Genomic DNA, 20019 nt, shown 5'->3' with positions numbered 1-20019 from the left:
GCGGGCGCGAACGCTCTGGAATGAGACCACCGACGATCTATGGTGCCGAAAACGCCAAGCGGAAGCGCGATGCCCATCGGGACCCCGAATACCGCGAGTCGGAAAACGCAAGACGTCGATACAATCCCGCTGAACGCTTCCCCAGGGCGACGGCGCTGTTTGAGCGCGAGTTTGTAGCCAACCAATAACCCGCAAACAGCTCTGCTGGTCATCTACCTCCACAGAGTGGAACCCCACAGAGTGGAATCCCACCCAGTGGAATCCCACTGAATTCTGATGAATCACCACCTCAGCTCTCAAATCGCAACCTACCAGGTGAGTTTCTATGACCAGGCGGCCCAACATTATGGCTTATCTTCGTTCAGTATTTTACGACAAACAAAAAAAAAGCCAAATAAGGTCACGTCACGGTTCTTAGCTAGACAAGTGCGCGTGTCTTAAAGGGACAGTGAAGTGAATTTGTCAAGCTTCTGTTTTTGCTTGCACTGGGTAGACTGGCTCAAATAAACACTTTTCATCGTTTATCCGGGCGATAAGGCGGCATTTATTTTATAAAGCCTGAAAGAAGAAAAACTACCATGCGTGGTTGGCGGCGGCCGCACCAACTAACAGCAGTGACGTCAGTAAAAGGTGACATGTGATTGTACTATGTCCAAGATTAGCATTCAAACAAGTTTCGGTTGAAACAACATGGTTGACATCCGACGGCAGCGTTGGATAGGTATTCTCGATATCTCAGTAATCGTCGTATACCGCGCTTCTGCCATGTTGTCGGCTATAAAATGCGTCCGGTAAGCCTACCAGCACAGCTTGGAATCGTAGCAATCACTAGCCGAGGCGTACGCAGTGGATGAATACGCCCTCCGCGTTACCGCAGGCGCTAAAATGCGATGCGCTTTTCCTCCATCTTTGGAGCTCGCCTGGCTCATGCATGTATCGTAAAAAGCGTGTTCGCACCAGGCCAAGGGTCGGTTGATTCGGTACTGTGCCCAGTGTTCGCAAGCAGTCGGTGCTTATGGCAACAGCACGCCAACAAGTCATCGTCAGTCTGCGCGCGTTCTGCGAACTCGCTCGTGGAGCAATTAACGTTACAGCGCAAAAATGGTGAATTCAGTATACAAAGCATGGGCCAAAAACAAAGAAATCAACTTCAAAAAAAGAAAAAAAAGAAAAAAAGAAATGCATTCTCGGGAATTCGAACTTGCTACTTAACATTTCAAGCGCTCCAGACCACTCTGACACAAGCAAGCGCTGCCGGTGCCGGAAATATAAAGTATATAATGTATAGCCAGTTTACATCTTTACTTAGTTTTAGCATTTCAAGTAGCTTAGATGACTATTTCTCGTATAGCGCTCCTGCAGTGCGCGTCCCCCAAATCCCCACAATATCTCATGTCTACCGACTGCTATCTAGACGGAAAAGCGTTCGCAGATGTGTGGTCGTGCTGCTGGCCGCTGTGATAAGTCACTCAACCCAAAAAAAAAAAAAAATGCTTACCGAGCCTTGTTTTTACGCTGTACTATCAAAGCTGCGGTTGATTTTAATTCTTTAGTACCTATATCACTTCGCTGACTCTTCTCTCGCCTTCAATTGGCCTTAGCTTTTCCTACTAGCGTACCAGTCAGCGAAGCACCGCATGTGCGCTTGTGCAGCGCGTGTGGAGCGACCTGGACCTAGAACTTGATTGTGTGTACAAACAACAAACTAAAGGCACATTCTTCCATGCGCAAACGTTTTGTGGCTTAGTTTCAACCGAGCGAACGAATTGCGACGACCCGTCACCCGCCGCGGTGGCTCAGTGGCTAAGGCGTTGCGCTGCTGAGCACGAGGTCGCGGGTTCGATTCCCGGCCGCGGCGGCCGCTTTTCTGATGGAGGCGAAAAGCAAAAACGCCCGCGTGTCCGAGATTTCGGCGCACGTTAAAGATCCTCAGGTGGTCAAAATTAATCCGGAGCCCTCCACTACGGCGCGCCTCATCGCCTGCGTTGCGTCGGCGCGTTAAACCCTACAATCAATCAATCAGCAACGACCCGTCGGCGGCCGGCGGACTAAATGCTGGGCCGACATGACTTAAGTAGGGGTGAGACAGCTTAATCAGATTTGGGAGCAGTTTTTGTAGCAGCGAAATCTCGATTTTGGAGCAGAATAACCTTGATTTGGAGCAGAAGAAAAACACTTATGCCACCTTAAGGGACTAAAAAAATCAAATTTTTTGGCCACTCGGGGGGTAAAGTTCACTTTTTAATCGGTTTTGAACGTACATAACACTGAAACAGACTTTTAATACCGTTTTTTATACCAGAATATCACAAGGTACGAACTGCACTAGCTTTTTACAAACCATTTTTAAATCCTTAGGCTCAATGATGGATAGCATGGAGTGCTGCTGAAAATATCGAATATAAAAACTAAACAATCGTAGGACATCATGTATTATCATGCGAATGACGAAATTAATATTTTCGTAATCCCAGACTCGGCTTTACGCACAAGTGTAGAGCCATGGTAAAAGTTGCGCAAAGCGAGGTGACAGTCGTCGCATCCCACCAGCCTTCCCATTTCAATCATTAAGGTGGACATTCACTACGATCGTAATGTGAGTAACGTTGGTATGTTTAGCCACCCTCATTTTGGCACAAATTTCTCTTCAGATAGATGAACCATTATTACTAGCGTACAATAATAGCCCGTCGTGCTATCACACTGCTCGAACATTTTGCGGCGATGTAGCCTGCACCGCCACTTTTGCAGTGTCGATCGTCCCATTCCCGGCGCTCGCAAGCTCGCTGTCAAAGGCAGCAATAACTCAGCGTTTCATAACACCGCAATGAGTCCGAAATTTCACTTCAAGCACACACCGCGCCTCACATTCAAGGCCGAAACACGGCTAATTCGCGGGCACCACGTTGTTTTTGACGAACTTCCGTGTTTCGAGTCACGCAACTAGCTAAACTAACTAACGCGACTATGCCTGTACCACGAGCAACTGCTTCGCCCGGCGGCCATGCTTTCCGATCTTCACCACACCAAGATGGCAGCGCCCAATAATGTCGTTCCGGAGATACAGCGCTCCGAAAATTGCCGTTTTTACATCAACTTGCTCAAGTAGTTTGATTGATTGAAGGGTTTAACGCACCAACGCAACGCAGGCGATGAGGCGCGCCGTACTGGAGGGGGGGGGGATCTTTAACGTGCGCCGAAATCTCGTACACACGGGCGTTTTTGCTCTTCGCATCCACCAGACAAGCGGCCGCCGGGGCCGGGAATCGAACCCGCGACCTCGTGCTCAGCAGCGCAACGCCTTAGCCACTGAGCCACCGCGGCGGGTGCACAAGTAGTTTGTCGCCTCAGTAGACATAAGTATTTTTTTCTACCGGACTTTGCAATTTATTTTTCGATGGGAAAACTTTAACAAGCACAGAACATGTGCAACCCGACATCGTGACTTCCGAAAAATCTATCTCGGGGACAATTTCATGCTGTTTTTTTTTATTGAATGATCAATCAATTAAACCTCTACAAACAGCATCACCTTGGGAATGCTGGAAAATTGTGCCATCAGTACGCCTTTCCCCCCACTCAAACTGACGGGAGTGTTGAAATCCTTGGCTCTCAGTCTGTTTCGGAGCAGTTTGGAGCAATTTTTGCAATTTTCAAGCTTTTGGAGCAGCCTGGCGCAGGAAAATATATTTGTATCAAAACTGCACAATATGCGCAGCTGTCTCACACCTGCTAAAGGGTCGGAGAGCCGTGCAGTAGCGCAGTCCAACAAAGCCACCTTTTTGTTACGTCATACGAAATGCGACAGAAAATGGGCGAAGATGCAGAGAGGAGGACAGCATTTTCGAATTGATTTTCGTAGTGAACAAAGTCGCGTAAACGCAGTGAGAGTGGTCGAAACATGTACTAGAGACTCCGGACTACAATTTGCGCTCGTCATCCAGCAATGTTTACAAATCACTTCAGTGTTCCTTTAAGGCCCAACCCCACGGACGAGTAGAATCTACGTACTCGTGCAACGACGTAGTCTGCGGCTACATACTTCGCTGCCTTTACGCCGATTGACGACGCCGGGTGGGAGGGAGGACATAGGCGCCGCAACGTGCGCGTAAGCCCATGCGTACTCCAATGCACCGCGCAGTGTGCGTAGAGCATACCCCGGACTCAGCTTTATGGCGAACGGTTCAACGACATTCAGAATGCAGAATACAGAAACGACTAACACAGTACTAGCGACATTGAAAAACGTTAAGAAGTAGTATGCTTACTTGGTAGGCACAAAACCCTCCGCTATATTTAGCGTAAACTCCCTTGGTTCCGTAGCTGCTCCTTGCTTCGCGCGTTTTCCCCCAATGCCTGCTTTCCATATTTTACAAAGTACTTAGTTTTAGTGCACAGCACTTTGGTGCCCGGTGCCGTGGTTTGGCGGCGGCGGCGAAGATGTCCGCGTAACCGAGCGAGCGAACGAGGCACCGAAGGCCGAAATAAAGCGGTGAAGGAGCGCCTTGGGGAAAGTTGTGGGGAGGGCGGCACGCGCTGCTATGGCGTCATCTCTCACTTACTCCCCCTCACACTTTCGTCCGACGCTCCTCCATTCGTGGGTCATCCGAAGAACGTGACATCTGCGCGGGAGGTTGAAACACAATTTGGAACAACACGCGCTCGGCGGCGGCGCTGCGCTGCGAGACAACGACAGAGTAGCGCGCGCCGCCGTGCGAATTCGCTGATCGCGCGATCACTTCCCGAGACGCGGCAGATATGCGCCGTGACCGAGAAGACTGCAGTTCGCGCTGCGCAAAAATTTCGCCTTACGGGGTATAGTAATTGTCAGTGCTTTTTATCACATAATTAACTGTTAACTTAGCTTATTTATCCATTAGCTTTACTTGCTACGCGACCTGACCACCATATAACCTCCCCCTCCCAGAGGTCGGCGTCAACACCATGCGCCCGAAGTTTGCGTCGATGTCTGGCTGGCTCTGACTTTGGCGTAACAAGCGCGCAGCAATGTATTCGGCGTACGCCGTAGTACGCCGATTTTACGCGAGCTTACGCCGAGCTACGTCGTTGCGCGAGCACGTCGATTTTACACGTGCATGTGGTTTGGCCTTTATGCGTGAAAAACTGGAGCAATTGAGCCACGCACCCTAGATCACAAAGGATCGACAGGTGCTTCTTTTGAACGTCATGGTGCCGTACACGCCAGCGTCATCCGAGACCGCGCTGGATGTGTGCCCTGTACCATTAAATGTGCGAAGCCAGTGTGGACCCACCGGCCGCTCAATAAAAAGAAGCCCGCATCCGATACAAAAGCTCTTGTTTGAAAACTTCGCAACGCTATTAAGAAACGCTATCTTTCGACGTCATTTGCAGCAAAGCGAGCAAATACATGACGATTTTTTTACCCTTATGAGCCCCACGGTCCTCAATTTTCCAAGCCGGTTCCCCATGCGCCATAGGCCGTTTGCTGTAGCCCAACGTTACTACAGTTTCGCACAAACCTTAAAACGCAGTGTCTCAGTACGTCCCAAGAGATGCAGCGTATTAAGCATGAAGTAATGTAGGGACAACCGGCACGACACTCACTCGTCCAGAGTGAAGCAGGCGATGCGCTTCCGCAGGCCGTCCGCCTTCTGTCGCTCCAGAGCCGCACGGCCCAGGAAGTCCGTGTCAGACTTGAGTTTGCACGTGAAGCCCAGACCGGCTTCCAGCGGAGTGTCCTCCATGCGCAGGTCCGCGTGCCAATGCTTGTAGCCTGCAGCACGAGAACAGTGTGTGAAAAGCACGCAGAAAATTGGCTCACGATTATGATACTCCCTAATGCGAAATTTGAGCGCAGCGCGAACTGCAGTCTTCTCGGCGACGGCACCTCAGGTAATGATCGCGTCATCAGCGAACGCACGACAGCGCGCGCCATACTCTGGCATTGTCTAGTAGCGCGTCCCCGCCGGGAAGCATGTCTCGCGCGGCCTCGGCTTACCGCTCTCCCCCTCACACTTTCGCCATACTTTTACTTTCACCTTCCGCTTCGCTGCTCACTGTATCATCAGTGGCCTCTTAGATCTCTCGGTTCTAAACTAGAGAGACGCTAGAAACTAGAGGACGACGAGACGACGAGAAACTAGAGGAGCGGGCGGTTAAGTGCTGCGCTCTAAAAACAGCACTAATAGGAACCACTGCAGGGCCTCGATGGTTCCTCTGCAGTGGTGCTTAATGCACTGATTTCGTAATAAACGTTTTCAGGAGCGAGGGCCCGCTAGGGAACGGTTTCTGGGGAACACAGAAGGAGCGAGGGTGGTCTCATTTCCTTGCTGGTACACATGAGCTTGATGGCGAAGAGGTTAACCTCAGACGAAAAGCTCCAGGGTGCTGTTACAAGTCTGCAACACGACAACGTAAGTCACAAGCGATTGCCATTCTCATTGGGCCTCTTTCAAAATATCTTGACATGTCGGAGTTTGAGAGAGAGAGAGAAAGCTTTTTATTAGATGAAAGCAAAGAGGTTTGCCGGCATGTTCCCAACTACATGCTACTCTGCGGGAATTAGGAGAAGGGAATAAAGGCCCCAAAGGAAGAAGGGTATAAGAGAGAGTTGAATAGAGAAGATGTCCATAATCCACATAGAAGAATACAAAGAAACTATAGTGACGCTCATTTCGTGAACGCGGGTTACACGCAAGCGTCCTGGGCACGCCTAGTCCGCGCTTTTTGTCGTGTCCGGCGCTTTCTGCGGTGTGGCCCCGACCAGCTGTGTGCACGTGATCAGCAGCTGGTTGCCCACGTGTCCACGGCGTGGCCTTGAACCTGCAGTCTTCAGTAATTCACGTGTGCTTCTCCCGGGAGGAAGGGAAGAGGACGTTTCTGTGTTTCCTTTGATTTTTTTTTTTTTTTCTGAGGCGCGTCCGCTCTGAGCTTGAGCGGCACGTGTACCGCCTTTTTCATCCTCCCCCAGGCTCCGCTGCACGCTCCTAATCTTCCCTCCAAGCTCTCCCCGCTTTCCCTCTATTAGATCGGCGGCTTCCGAAATAGTCTCGCCGATTTTATAGTCGGGGCACTTAAACTTGCGCGTAAAAATGCCCCAAAATACGATCCCCATTACAGTAAACTTGAACGAGCATCTTCTATGCTTCATCAGCACTGCACGAATGGCAGTTGGCAAGTCGACCACAAAAGTGTGCTAAACGCGGTTGCAGACCCGAGATTGTATTTATACGCTGCGTGTGCGCTTGCAATTTCTGCATAAGGACATGTTCCGCTGCGTAAGGCTATGTTCAGACTACGGACACAAAAGCCATATCGTGACCTATGGACGCAAAAAAACGGCTTGTCACACAGTTCGATAGGCTGAGAGGTGAAATAACGCCATTCTTTAAAGTTATTACCACAGTTGCGACAACAGTCTGAACCCGGCCTAACATGACCGAACTAAGCTGCCTTACTGGATCGATACCACGACCGGCTTTATAAATACTAAATGCGTTTGAGCGCTATTTGTGCCGATTGAAACATCGGCCCAACTCGTTCGTTCTGTAATTTTGTTTCCCCTGTTGCATATGGCCTGTAATTTTAGGGCATACCTTGCCCGGTGACGTACAAACTACAGGCCCAAGACAGGTCTAACCTGACATAAAAGAACCACGCCCATTCCAGTCGGCCTACAGCTCTGCCCAGCCAGCGCATCGTTACCCAGTAACAAGAGCTAATGATTGCCTGGCAGATACCTTTTCTCACAACACGGGTATGCCAGACAAAGGGATAATATGTTATTAAAACTACAACCGCAGTGATCTCTGGCGCCAAGATTCTCGGTTAGAGTCTTGCGCGTTCATATTTTCCATCCACCGCTAACATCCTGTCGCAATGCGACTTCTACAGTTGCAACCACGCCCAAATATTCAATAGATTTCAAACCCGCAGAATCTTCAGACTAGTGTGCCCGCGCCCAATCTGCAACACCGCAGTTAACGACAGTGTTGCACGATACCACGTGGTCGATGGGAGCTTATCGAGGTAGCAGCGGACCGTTGGCACGGTAGAAAGATACAGCCAGCTACAACTCCGCCCTATGCAGGAAGAAACGTGCATCAAGAAGTGCCTCTTCTCGCATATCCCACTTGTCCTAAAACTCCACCCCGTAGTGAGGGGGGAGGGGGAGGCAAGTGTGTTCCTGTGGTAAATGGCCGCTGGAGCGGGGGAACACGTAGCGCACAACACACCCGAAGAGGGAGAAAAAGACAAAAGTCTACGATGTGGAGCAGCGAGAATGGGGTCAGACGACTCCCTCTACCTCCTCTGGCAGTCGTCTCGGAGCACCGCAGGAAATAAGCGGCCCGAAGTGGGGCGCGTTTTTCGAAGATAGCAGCCTCGCAGTACGGGCCGGGAGGAGTCAGGACCCGGGCATGCCGCTAGGTCGCAGCCTTCTCACCGGAAAACCCATTTCCCCCAAATTCCCCGCATCGTCCACAGACTAGCAAGCCGGGATGCCTCCGCTGGCATTAGTGTGATCAGCAAGCTGTAGCAGCAGCTACTCTCCCGTCTTCTCAATCTGAGTGTCGATGGTACGGTCAGCAAGCGACGTAGTGGTTGCCATACGCAATTACAGTAAGGGGCGTTCTCTTGCGCCCATTACGAACCTATAAACACTGATGTTACGCAAGTTGTCTGAATGATTAGATAGTGGCTTTGTTTTCTGTATAAGCATATATTAAATTAATCCTACTCTGATGTCAATTAATGGTGCAGTATTTCTGATTTCCTGTGAAGCGAAATGCGAAAACACCCGTGTGTCAAGGTTTCGGAAACCGTTAAGGATCCCCAGGTGGTCAAAATGAATCCGGAGCCCTCCACTACGGCGCGCCCAGGTGCAGCTTCGGCGCGTTAAACCCCGCAGTATGTGCTCAGCTTGTATCCCATTTTCTAATCCGCTGGTGTATATGTTGCCTTAACTTTTCAGGTATTCCGCAAGGTTCAACGGTTGCCTGGGTGGGATCCTTTACACCTGCTCTTTCTTGGCGATCATTCATCAAATTTATTTGCTTGCACATGTATGCTTCTGCAGCGCTGTAGCCAGCGGTGGAGGTACCACTTGTTCCCTTTGTCTAACCTTGTCACTAATCCTTAAAACGAATATGCTCTCAATGCTTGCTTTCCTTCCAAATGCCGCTGAGCGGGCCGTAGCGTCATCTGGTGGAGCGAATAGATGCCTGCATGGCCGAGTTGAGTCAACGTTTTCATGGCAGCAGACGCGACCACAGCGCCCTCACATATACCCGATATTGGCGGCTCGTGTTGCTGCGGGGCCATGACGACGTGTTTTGGAAGACACAGACGCGACCTTTGGTGGCATGTTTTTCGTGTACCCCCGACGGTGGCCACTCCTTCAACCAGCCGCTGGCTTGTTACGTCACAAAGCTAATTTTCATGTTTCACGCATGCACGACAGACGCACGCACAACGTGCACGTCCTCTCTGTCTTGTCTTGAGATTAGGAACGCAGCATTGCTCTCTCTCTCTCTCTCCACACACACACGCGCGCACGCACGCACACACGCGTGTACACACACACACACACACACACACACACCACACACACACACACACACACACAGTGGACGCGCGCTAAGCGAAACTCGCATAAACGAAAACGTCTCTTAAATTAAGCAATTAAACAAATCAGTGCTAAGTTGTGCTCCACAATCGATACACCGTTTTGCGGGCAACACCGATAAACGAAACCGAAGCTGAGTGCCATATTGAGTTGGTTACTGTCGCTAGCCACAATCCAATCCGATCTGGCGGTCGGATCCGGTGGTACACCCTAGACCTTCTTTCTGTGATCCACACGTTGGCCCTCTCGTGGAACGAAGTTGCATCTGTAACAATTCAAGAGGAGTCGGATACCGACAGCGCTGAGGCGCACGCTGTTTTTGGTTTCGTGGCTGAGAGGTGCGGCACTGGCATGGTTACAATGGACGACTACGAAGGTATTGATGGCGACGTTGTCACTTGCCGTGAGGACACTTTTGCAAATATGCTAAAGGAAGTCGAAGAAGGCTGAGAGTGAAAAGGAGATCGGCAATGACGACCCCCAGAGCACCCCACATCGACTATAGAAGCATACTATATATATGCAGCAGAAGTACTCCAGTGATACTTCCAGACAGAGGGCTGCTTGGAGCACGTGCGCAGCCTAAGCAAGATGAATGCCTACTTGGTGAAGCAGTGCCTTGCCAAGCTGAAGCAAACCACCTCGGACAGCTTTTTTGCGAGTTGTGACCCTCAAACGAAACTGCTAATAAATGATAGATTTCACTGTCACCATCGAATTTCGTTTAAATAGAGTGTATATATAAATATATATATATATATATATATATATATATATATATATATATATATATATATATATATATATATATATATATATATATATATATATATATATATATATATATATATATATATATATATATATATATATATTGTGGTCTATACCTCACAATATGCATAACCCTAGCATTGCACAAGGCATGCACTCATGCACACTGCGAGGAACCACCGCGGGTTCGAGCTATTTGAGCACGCTCACGATACTGAAACGCCGTCGCGCCAACTTAACACCTCCTCTGTTGGGCAGGTGGAGAAGGGGGCGACAAAGGAATATGCCCAGGGTACGGAGGGAAGATGTTTATTTTATACTAACTATAGTCACATATTTTACAGACCCAATTACATAATTTACAGTACAGGTACGTACTTCCCGTTAGGTGAAAGGGCGATGGGGCGCCACGCGCAAGTGTGCGCGTCGTCGGCGCAAAGCCAGTGGGCTCTTCGGTCAGGGCAAATTCCGGGGTGCGCGCACGTTGTGCGCGCGCGCATCGCCGTGCTGACCAGATCGGCTCGCAGCAGCGAGGGAGACGGGGCCCATTCGCTCACAGGCGCGTACCGCACGGCGTGATCGTCGAGTGGTAGGTACGGCCTTACTATATGCAAGCGTAGGGGCAACAGGAGCAGCCTTAGGCACGGGCCGCAGCCGGAAGGGCTGGTGGGCTTTCGCCGGCGCAACAGAGTTGCAGCCGGCTGGTAAAGAAAGCGTCACATACCTTCGGCCAACGCCTTCGGCGTCCTGGAAGCGTCTCCCCGAACGGACCCCCGCGCAGGGCGCGCGTTCGCGTCCCGGCGAGAGTCGGGTTCGGGCATCGTTCAAACGGACCAATGAGGTGAGGTTAGCTCGACTACCAGGGCGGAGCGCTCGCTGCGTGACAGTGTTTTATAGCCGCAACGGCAGCCTTCACCTCAGGCAGGAGTTTAAGACGGCTCGGCTGTGCACAGTGGCGCCGAGACGAGCCGGCATTTCGGGGAGAGAGGGGAAAAGCGCCGCACAACGCCACAAACCCAGTGATCGCGCAATGGCTTGGGCGTCAGGATCCCCACAATATATATATATATAGCGAATCAGAATAGGAAATGAGGGGCTCGTTTAAATAAGACAGGAATAAGGGTTGGCATTCAAGAAAACCTCGGAAAGCAAAGGGGAGGGTATAGTAGGTCACAGAAACAGATAAAGAATTTGGAAAGAAAGAAAGTGGAGAAAAAATGCCAGCCAGGTGGGATCCGAACCCACGACAGGTTTCCGAGGTTTCTTGACTGCCAACCCTTATTTATTGTATTGTGGCTAAAAAAGGCTAAAGTAGTTTTAAAGTAGTGTGGCGTAAGGCCCTGCTGCGGCGTACCGTGATGTAGCTTCTAGGCTGCAATCCACGGCTGCATGTATTTTTGGCGAAGTTTTATAACAAGAACACCCGTGGGTACGATATTGCGGCGTCCGTTAAAAATCACCAGCAGACTTTAACCTTTAAAGCATTGAAGGACTCTGCCTAAACTAACAGACGGCCTCTTTCGAACCCTGGATTTCTTGTGTTTTTATTTTACAGCAACAATCTTAAATAACGAGGGGTTATTGTTTTCAAAAAGTGCGGCCGCGCGAACGTGACATTACAGTGAGCTCTCACTCAACAGCGTGCCGCTTCTAGGCGTGCCTGCTTGACGAGGTCCCGGCGTGCCGGCAGCTTGCAACGGCCAACATCCGCTTGAAAGATTTCGCGACGAAACACTGAAGGAATTTCCACCGGGAGAAGTGACATGGTAAGGTCAACGCAACAGGCCAAGACGACGCAAGACAACGCAGTGAGCAACTCAACGTGTCCCCCAAGGGTATCGACAAGGTTCGGACGGATACCAAGACCCGTGCGACAGCTACTGCAGCGCTTGAAATATCGCAACAGGCCGCCGAAATTCTGCACATTTTTTATAGCCTTTGAGCTGCGAGGCAAAGTGTGCATTCACTGCTGGGTAAGCTGGCGTAGGACAGAGTATTGAGAAGTCGCGAAGCAAATGCTTCCGTCACCGACAACAGCGGCGGGAGTGGCTTTGGGAAGTTCCGAACGGTGTCCTCCCGGGAAGGAGAGCACGCTGTCGGCAGACTCCCATGGACCCGCAATGGGAACGGGCCGGCCAGCATGCAGCCTGCGTCGCGTCAAAGCAGCGTGCTGGTGGGTGGAAGAGCAGGGTCGAAACGCGACACCACTTCCGAGAGAGCATGTTGGCCCAAGGCCGCGCGCATTCCAGACACGACAGGCGGGGACGACCCTTGGGAGAAGAAGGTCGCACGCATCTCCCCGACCCGCACGCTTTGCATGGGCCGCTCGATCCGACCCTTCGTCGAACGCCGCCTTTCGCGAAAGACCCTGCTGCGGATTCACGGCGTTACGCCAGGCCAGGATGTCGCTATCCATGGATACGCTAACTTTGTTTGCCGAGAACAGAAAGTACACATTGTGTTTGGGAAGTGCGAATTGCGACCCAACGCGCGGAAGCTACATCAAGGTTATCAGGTGCGCCGTACTGGGGAGCTCCCGATTAATTTAAAGCCCGCGTAAAACTTTCACGTGCACCTAAATCTCGTGCACACGGCCGTTTTTAGCGTGCAACGTTCTCAGGCTATAACTGTCCAGCATTTTGCGGTCGGTCAGTTCGTTCCACTATACGAATAAAGTCGTGCCACTATACGTTGCGCTTCAAAAAAAAACCATTTTGACGCAACATCTATAACCTGGGCGCATAAATGTCTCGAGGGTTTCCAAGAGTTTTCCCAAGCAGTGAGCAACCAGGATTTGTATGTCACGGCCGATTATAGCTGAACGTTTCTAGACGCAGACAGGAAACCGAGAGCAAGCTGTACAGCATCTATCGCGACGTTGGCTAAACCTAGAGCAGGCAACGATCGCCGAACGACTTAGTTTTCTCAAAAGCCCCGATCCGGTAGAGCGGTCGCTTCCCGTTATTTTCTGCCTTTCGCCGCAATCAGGTAAGGCTGCGCACTGCACACAAACATTCCCTACACGTATACCGAAGGCTGACAGAAGCAGAGGCGGTCGCACTTCGAGGATGCTCGCCCGCAGGTATAAATTTCGGCACAAAATATTTATTTGGGGTAAATTCCAAGGAAAAGCACTTGCAGAGAAAAGAACAGATTCACTCGAATTCTAACTGAATAGCCCTGCGAGGCAGGAGGACCGCCAGAGTTCCGCTAATGAGGAGTCCACCGATACGGTAAAAAGCGATCCAGGACAGCTCTCCGGTTCACAAGTGAGGCTGACTCGTCACTTTTGTCAAATTTCTATCCTTGACGGCTCATGATGCCTGTATTTTTTCCTTCGAAACATATTTTGGCAAACCCCCCGATTTTTTTTGGCCTCAGGATTTTAGGTTTTGTGATTTTGTGGCGTCGCACTTTTAACGTCGGTGTCCTGAAGCCGAATTTAGATTGCATGTTTAATGGCCTAAGTGACGCTATAGTTAGTGCTTGTAACTTGTACACTAGGCATTGTAAATTGCATTGTAAATAGCAAATTCATCGTACATTGTAAATTGCCTTTAACTATTGCTTCAAAGCAACCTTGAATTGCGCGTTATAACGGGCAGAGTAAAATCGAAGCATATCTATAGATTGAGGTGAACCGGGAGGTGACTTCCCATTTCGTCTACCGTATACAGAAGCGGCCCTTCCTGCACTGCTCAAAGCATACCTTAAAGACGGTGATAGACTGCACACTGCCCAAGACCACGTAAACCATACCGAACCGCTGTCCTTTACGAAAAAAAAAATGGGTACAGATATTCATTCAGAACATTTTTAGAAAAAATAAAAAGAAAACAGAACAGGCAAGAGTTTGCGGGCTCGAAGTTCGAACCCATTCCGTTATAATGGGAACTAAAGGCTCTACCTCAAAGCCACGAAGATCAAAAGGCTAGCTCTCCAATTTAGCCGCAGGTGAAAAGGTTGTCCCTAGCGTTGAAAGCGGACCGGCAGATCGCGGTAGGCGTTCACTTTTGTACCGCATACGAAATGGAATGACACGACCGGGATCCGGGGCCATGGAGGTTCGCCAGTCGCCTATTTTTAAGAACGTGCCACTGCGGCCGCGTTGCAGTAATGAAAGCTCGTGACCTTCGTTCCGACGCACCCAAGCAAGAACACGCTAAATACAATTTACCCTCGCTAGGAAAAAATCACGCATCTGTCCGTCTAACGACGACGATGGTTGAACGCGAAGCTCTCTCGCGAGAGATCCCTTGGTTCTCGTCTGAGTTTGGACGTTGACTCGCAGAAGATTTGGACTGGCTCGTTGAGCTTTGACTTTGACCCTTGGCCATTTGAATTCGCAAAAAGAAAGCTTCGCGTTCAACCATCGTCGTCGTTAGACGGAGAGGTACATGATTTGCCTGTTTAATTTTGCACGTCCATGCACCTCTCTCCAAATCCAAACTACTTTGACCGTGTCAGAATGCCGCAACCGGATAGGCGTTGCCTTCATGACGCGAGGGAGCCAAGTTCGATTTCGACCACGGGAAGCGTTTTTTTTTACAGCAAAGCTGTATAACTCTACCCCCCCCCCTCCAAAGGTTTCATCTCCGTGGGCTAAAACGCCAAAGCCTAAGACATCTAGCTCATGCGTCAAGCTTATCAGGCATGCAGCATAGAAATCAGAGTTCGTTTAAGGAAACCACAAAACGAGCATCGAAACCGCATTATGGATAAGGCGCCTGTGAACAATGGGGCCCCCGACCATGTGTTCCTGGTAAAGATTATGTTTGCAGATTATCTTTGAAGGCTAAGCAGGAATAGTGTCACTAAATAGAGCAGTTCCTGTCCAAGACGCCGAGAGCATGCGTCAGGCTAGACAGGACCCAGCATTTGCCGCCAGAGAAGGCGAGCGTAGTGTCAGTAGATAAGGCATTAGAGTACCGCCACTGAGGCACGCAAGTCAGCAATGCGGCCATTTTGGCGTTCATCAGTGTTGCGATATTGCCGCACCTACGGCCTCGCCGTTAACTTCGAGATCGTCTAACGCCGGGTTTGAGCGTCCTTCAATTTTATAAGAAAAGTTTCCACTCACGTGCTTCACCAATACAACTGAACCAACCACCGTTCATGAATCATGCATTGATTTAGCCTTATCAGAGAATATCTGTTTGATGTTATAAAGTGTGTGGTTAAGTGCATTTCACTTGCCTCCGGTTTCACTCTTTGTAGAGCCACGTGTGTGAATTCAAATGATGTCGCATGGGTAATCGTTGTGGGTGTCGCTTACAGCTTCGCTTTCCAACCACATTCACAGGGTGGATTGGCGAGCATTTTTTAAGACCTAATATGCTTATAAACTACTGCAGCGACGACAAACAAGCTACGTGAGAAAAGGAAGACGATATTACGCATTCATAGCAATCTCCTTTCAAAACGCGCGCCCGTTGACATCCGGGTCCGTCGCTTAGGCGGAGCGATACCGTACATGAGGTATTGCCGTTCTTAACTTGTTCCCAAGTATTGGCCCCGAGGACATACCGTGGCGCCACCTACGAATGACGTCACTTGTTGGACGCCGGGTCGGGTTGCCGTCTGCTACAACCCATTTCCTGTGCGCAAGCGGCCGCGTGTTTTTGTGCGTGTGTGTGTGTGTGTGTCTGTGTGGCCCCCGTACCCCCCCCCCCCCCCTCCCCGCTCCTTGTGGATTTGATGCACTGAGCACGAGGTCGCGGGTTCGATTCCCGGCCGCGGCGGCCGCTTTTCTGATGGAGGCGAAAAGCAAAAACGCCCGTGTGTACGAGATTTCGGCGCACGATAAAGATCCCCAGGTGGTCAAAATTAATCCGGAGCCCTCCACTATGGCGCGCCTCATCGCCTGCGTTGCGTCGGCGCGTTAAACCCCACAATCAATCAATCAATGGATTTGATGCAAATTACCCCAAAAAGTTGTCTGCAACCCGAATAATCCGGGCGAGCAATCAGCGACTCGCTTTTTCCCGGCGACACCGCCGCGCCCCACAGCTCGTACGCAGCCAGCTAACGCCAAGGACGATGCAACTGATGCCGAGAAAAGTACACTGTAAATTCATTATGAAATACTTGCGACGTGACATGTACGAGACTGCGTGTGCAAGGAAACACCTTGTAACAGCAACGGAAGCGCGTCGCTCACTTGTGATCTCACCGCGCCTACTGCTCGCCTTGCCTGGTAAATGAATGACTACGTGAGAACGGTGACCGGATTGCTTCTCCGCGCATGCTTAAAAGTACTGCTATGATGCGCACTTTGGCTTAAGCACTGCCTATTACCCCTACAATGTTTTTCATAGTTATTCCCGGATTTGATTAACGATCACTGCCGTAGCCTGTACTCTGCACGGCTGATATGTTTACTTTTCGCGACAACTTGTCCGCAATGCATAAATGGTATACGAACGTGAGTTTTCAACGCCTGCGAGCGGGTTTGGACATGGCTATATTTAGTTTTCATTAGGACTAAGGCGTAGGAATGTATAATTGTAACGTGGGCTCTTTTATGTTTACAGTGAGCCTGCCTTCCTCTAGCATCAATGAACCTAACGATTGCTCACAGAAGGCGAGGCTGTGTACGAGGCGAAACACGTCGTTAATGAATTAGGGTAATTGGGAGTTTTAAAATAGGAGAACCGAGCGTTGGGGGCCCCCCCCCAAAGTGATGGGGGAACCCAAACGCAACACGCGCGCGACGAAAGGGTCTTCTCGAACCGCTCGCCGCCGGCTTCGGATGCACTAATCGAATGTTGGGAACTTTAGGCTTAACGTCGCGGCAGATATTTCCTCGCCGCTATCGTTACAGTTGCGAATGAGAGCCCCTAATACAACTTTTCACTTAACTGTCACCCTCTTTCTTGTATGCGTAACTTTGTATCCACGTCCGTTTAAGCGATCGATGATCAAGAACTTGCCACGGCCTCGGCCGATGCTTGCGCGCAGGCACATATCCTTCGGCCGCTCGCCGCAACGCGCGTGAACGGACCGGCGGTGCCGGGACTATAATAGAGAGCTTTAGCTAACCGTTTTCGACGGTCCGCTCCGGCATCGGCGGCACGCTCAGCGCAACCGGAGCCAATGCAGTTCACCGCCAAGCGCGCCACGCATGCGCAATGGCGCTCCCGCTTAATATCGGAGCGGAGCGGACCGTGGAAAACGGTCAGCTAAAACTCGCTATTATCTCTATGGCCGGGACCGACCTTCGGGGACGGTCGGCGTAGATCGCGGCAGATATTTGAGCATCGCTTTGAAAACCACAGTTGATGACACTACCTAGAACAATTTTTCACCACTCTAACATCCACATTCACCGCTGTCGAATTACTTTTCCACAACTAGCGTGATTTTAATAAGTGGCGACAAGTTGTTGCTGCCGCGACCTGCGTCGGTTCGAGCTACTCCGTCGGCCGTGCGGGCAGGCACGGCGGTGTGTGCGCGGAGCGTTTCTGCGAGCAGTAAACGCTTCATGATTTCTTGCTTTACACATTTGTTGCAAACAAGGGAAATGTAGAAACTTAGCTTGGCAATCATCGTAGTCTACATTGTTGATCGGGGAAACGAGCCGCAGTTTATGCTTCTGTCGCACACGTACGCCACCACGCTCAAGTTGTTTGCGGAGAATGTACCACAGTTGATACGGTTATAAAATCTCCATGACGTCAAACTGCGCTTGACGCACTGAGAATTAACTTCAAACGACGGAAATTAACACGAAAATACTTTTAGAACGCGCGTCCTAAGCTAAGTGTCACACGATGCAAGCCAACTGTGCAGCAAGGTAGGAACGGTGATCCTACAAGTGACGTCAAAACGATCGCAGCGCCAGCCTCTCCAGTGGTGGACCTCGCGGCCAATACCAGAGTTGACCGACTAAAACGCATAAACAACAAAATGGCGGCGCCCATGAACCGTCGCGGTGTAACAAATGTCACGTAATGCGAACTGACCAATAATCATGGCGGCGGCACGGAGCATTACGACAAAAGAGTGCCGATACTCTGTACCGTTATCTAGGGACGCTAGCCCTTATTTAGTGACCCACAGGCCGCAAACGACAAGCCCGGCGAGACGGCGAGAAACATTTTATGCCCCCCTCCATCACCATTTGTAGTGGTTTACAACCTATGTGCTGAACATCCACTTTCGCAGGGCGGGATGGCGACCAATTTATTTTCTTTCACATCACCCACGATCACAATCACCGTCAGAGAAACCTGGCTTTCCTGCAGTGCGCTTTGTTGTGCGCACGGACGCCATCAGTAAGACATAGAAAGCTTCGCTTTAATAACCTACGCAAAATATCATCTCGCTAATCATAGTTTTCAAAGCACTCCTTTGTTCATGTTGCATGGAGCTGACAGGCCGCGGAGTTATCTTGCCATACTCACACAGAACAGTGTGCGAGATTTCGTCACACGATAAAGAACCCCAAGTGGTCTAAATTAGTCCGCAGCCCTCGACTATGACGCACCTCCCGTGCCACGTGAAGCACTGGCGCGTTCCAGTTTGATTTAGGAGAATGAGGGGCTGGCAAAAAAAAAAAAAAAAGCTACCGCTAGTCACGCTACATTTATTGCGCGATTGGGCCGATATAAACTTCGCACACCTTTAGCCGCCCTACCAAGGACCTTGAGGTCCCTGGTAGGGCGGAGAGGCAGAGCTGCCTCTGCTGCGCATGTAAAATCTCAAATGTTGTGAACGACGCGAACCTGAGGGCTCCATAGTGGAAGCCAATCAACTCGCCAGCACAGACACTGATGAGTTTGATGAAAGCAAGGCAGTCTTGTTTTTCTTTTCTTTTTAAGTTTAGCCTGACGCGAAGCGCGAACGCAAAGAACGGAAGAGCGGGCGCGGGACGGCGCGCGTGAAACGAGACGCTTGCGAGCCAGCGACGTCGCGGGCTCGTGACAGGGCCTCAGCGCGGAAGCGGCGACCGCGACAGCAGGTGGCCCCACGCAGAAACATTCCAGCGCCGTCACATGCCTCGCTGTCCCCTTCACGCGGCCGAGGCCACGCGGAAGAGGCCCTCTGCCGCTGCACAACGGGCCGCCGCATCGACGACGTGGCGCTGGTCGGGCAGGCCGCGCACTCCCCGTCTCTCCTGCACCCCCGCCAGTGCGTGCACGAACGGAGACAAGGATTACGACAGTAGCGGACACTTACGCACCGCAGGAAAAGTATCCTGGAGGAACTGAGCTTCGTAAAGTATTTGTTGGGCTAGTGCGCGGGATTTCCGCGGGTCCGCCGCCCTCCCCCTCTCAATATCTGTATTTGACATTTACATATATGTGTCAAATGGCTCCACTATTTCAAATGAATTATGGCGATCGTCGCCAGGTTGACACTTGAATTCACTAACTACATACGGGCAATGCGTGAGTACTGGGGCCGAATTCTCTAAAACGACGCCCGTATTTTAGAGAATTCGGCCCCTGGATGCAGCATTCCACCCAAGTGGCACCAGTATAGATTATTGGTATCGGGATGCCTATAATTCCACCACGGGTACTCGGTTGGTCGTCGTTTGCTGGTGGGAGCTACTATATAGCAGAACAAGGTAAACATTCAACGATGTTTTTCATCAATGTTGCGAGACGCGCATTAAAAACGACGCAGCAACGAAG

The 20019-nt window shown here is 50.6% G+C and overlaps 1 protein-coding gene across 3 annotated transcripts in view; it reads right to left on the bottom strand.

The window, feature by feature from the left end:
* Nucleotides 1-20019, bottom strand: part of Sardh (Sarcosine dehydrogenase) — a 163259-nt gene that overhangs the window by 2425 nt on the left and 140815 nt on the right. For all 3 annotated transcript variants that reach the window (XM_077685360.1, XM_077685376.1, XM_077685368.1), the window contains one exon: nucleotides 5587-5755. In XM_077685360.1, coding sequence (XP_077541486.1) covers nucleotides 5587-5755 — 169 coding nt within the window. The remainder of the gene's footprint in view (nucleotides 1-5586; nucleotides 5756-20019) is intronic.

The sequence above is a fragment of the Haemaphysalis longicornis genome, unplaced genomic scaffold (assembly GCF_048455015.1).
Source record: "Haemaphysalis longicornis isolate Haplotype H1 unplaced genomic scaffold, Haemaphysalis longicornis Haplotype H1 scaffold_1, whole genome shotgun sequence".
Lineage (NCBI taxonomy): Eukaryota > Metazoa > Arthropoda > Arachnida > Ixodida > Ixodidae > Haemaphysalis > Haemaphysalis longicornis.
Note: the sequence above shows the minus strand (reverse complement) of the source record. Positions and strands in the feature narration are given on the sequence as shown.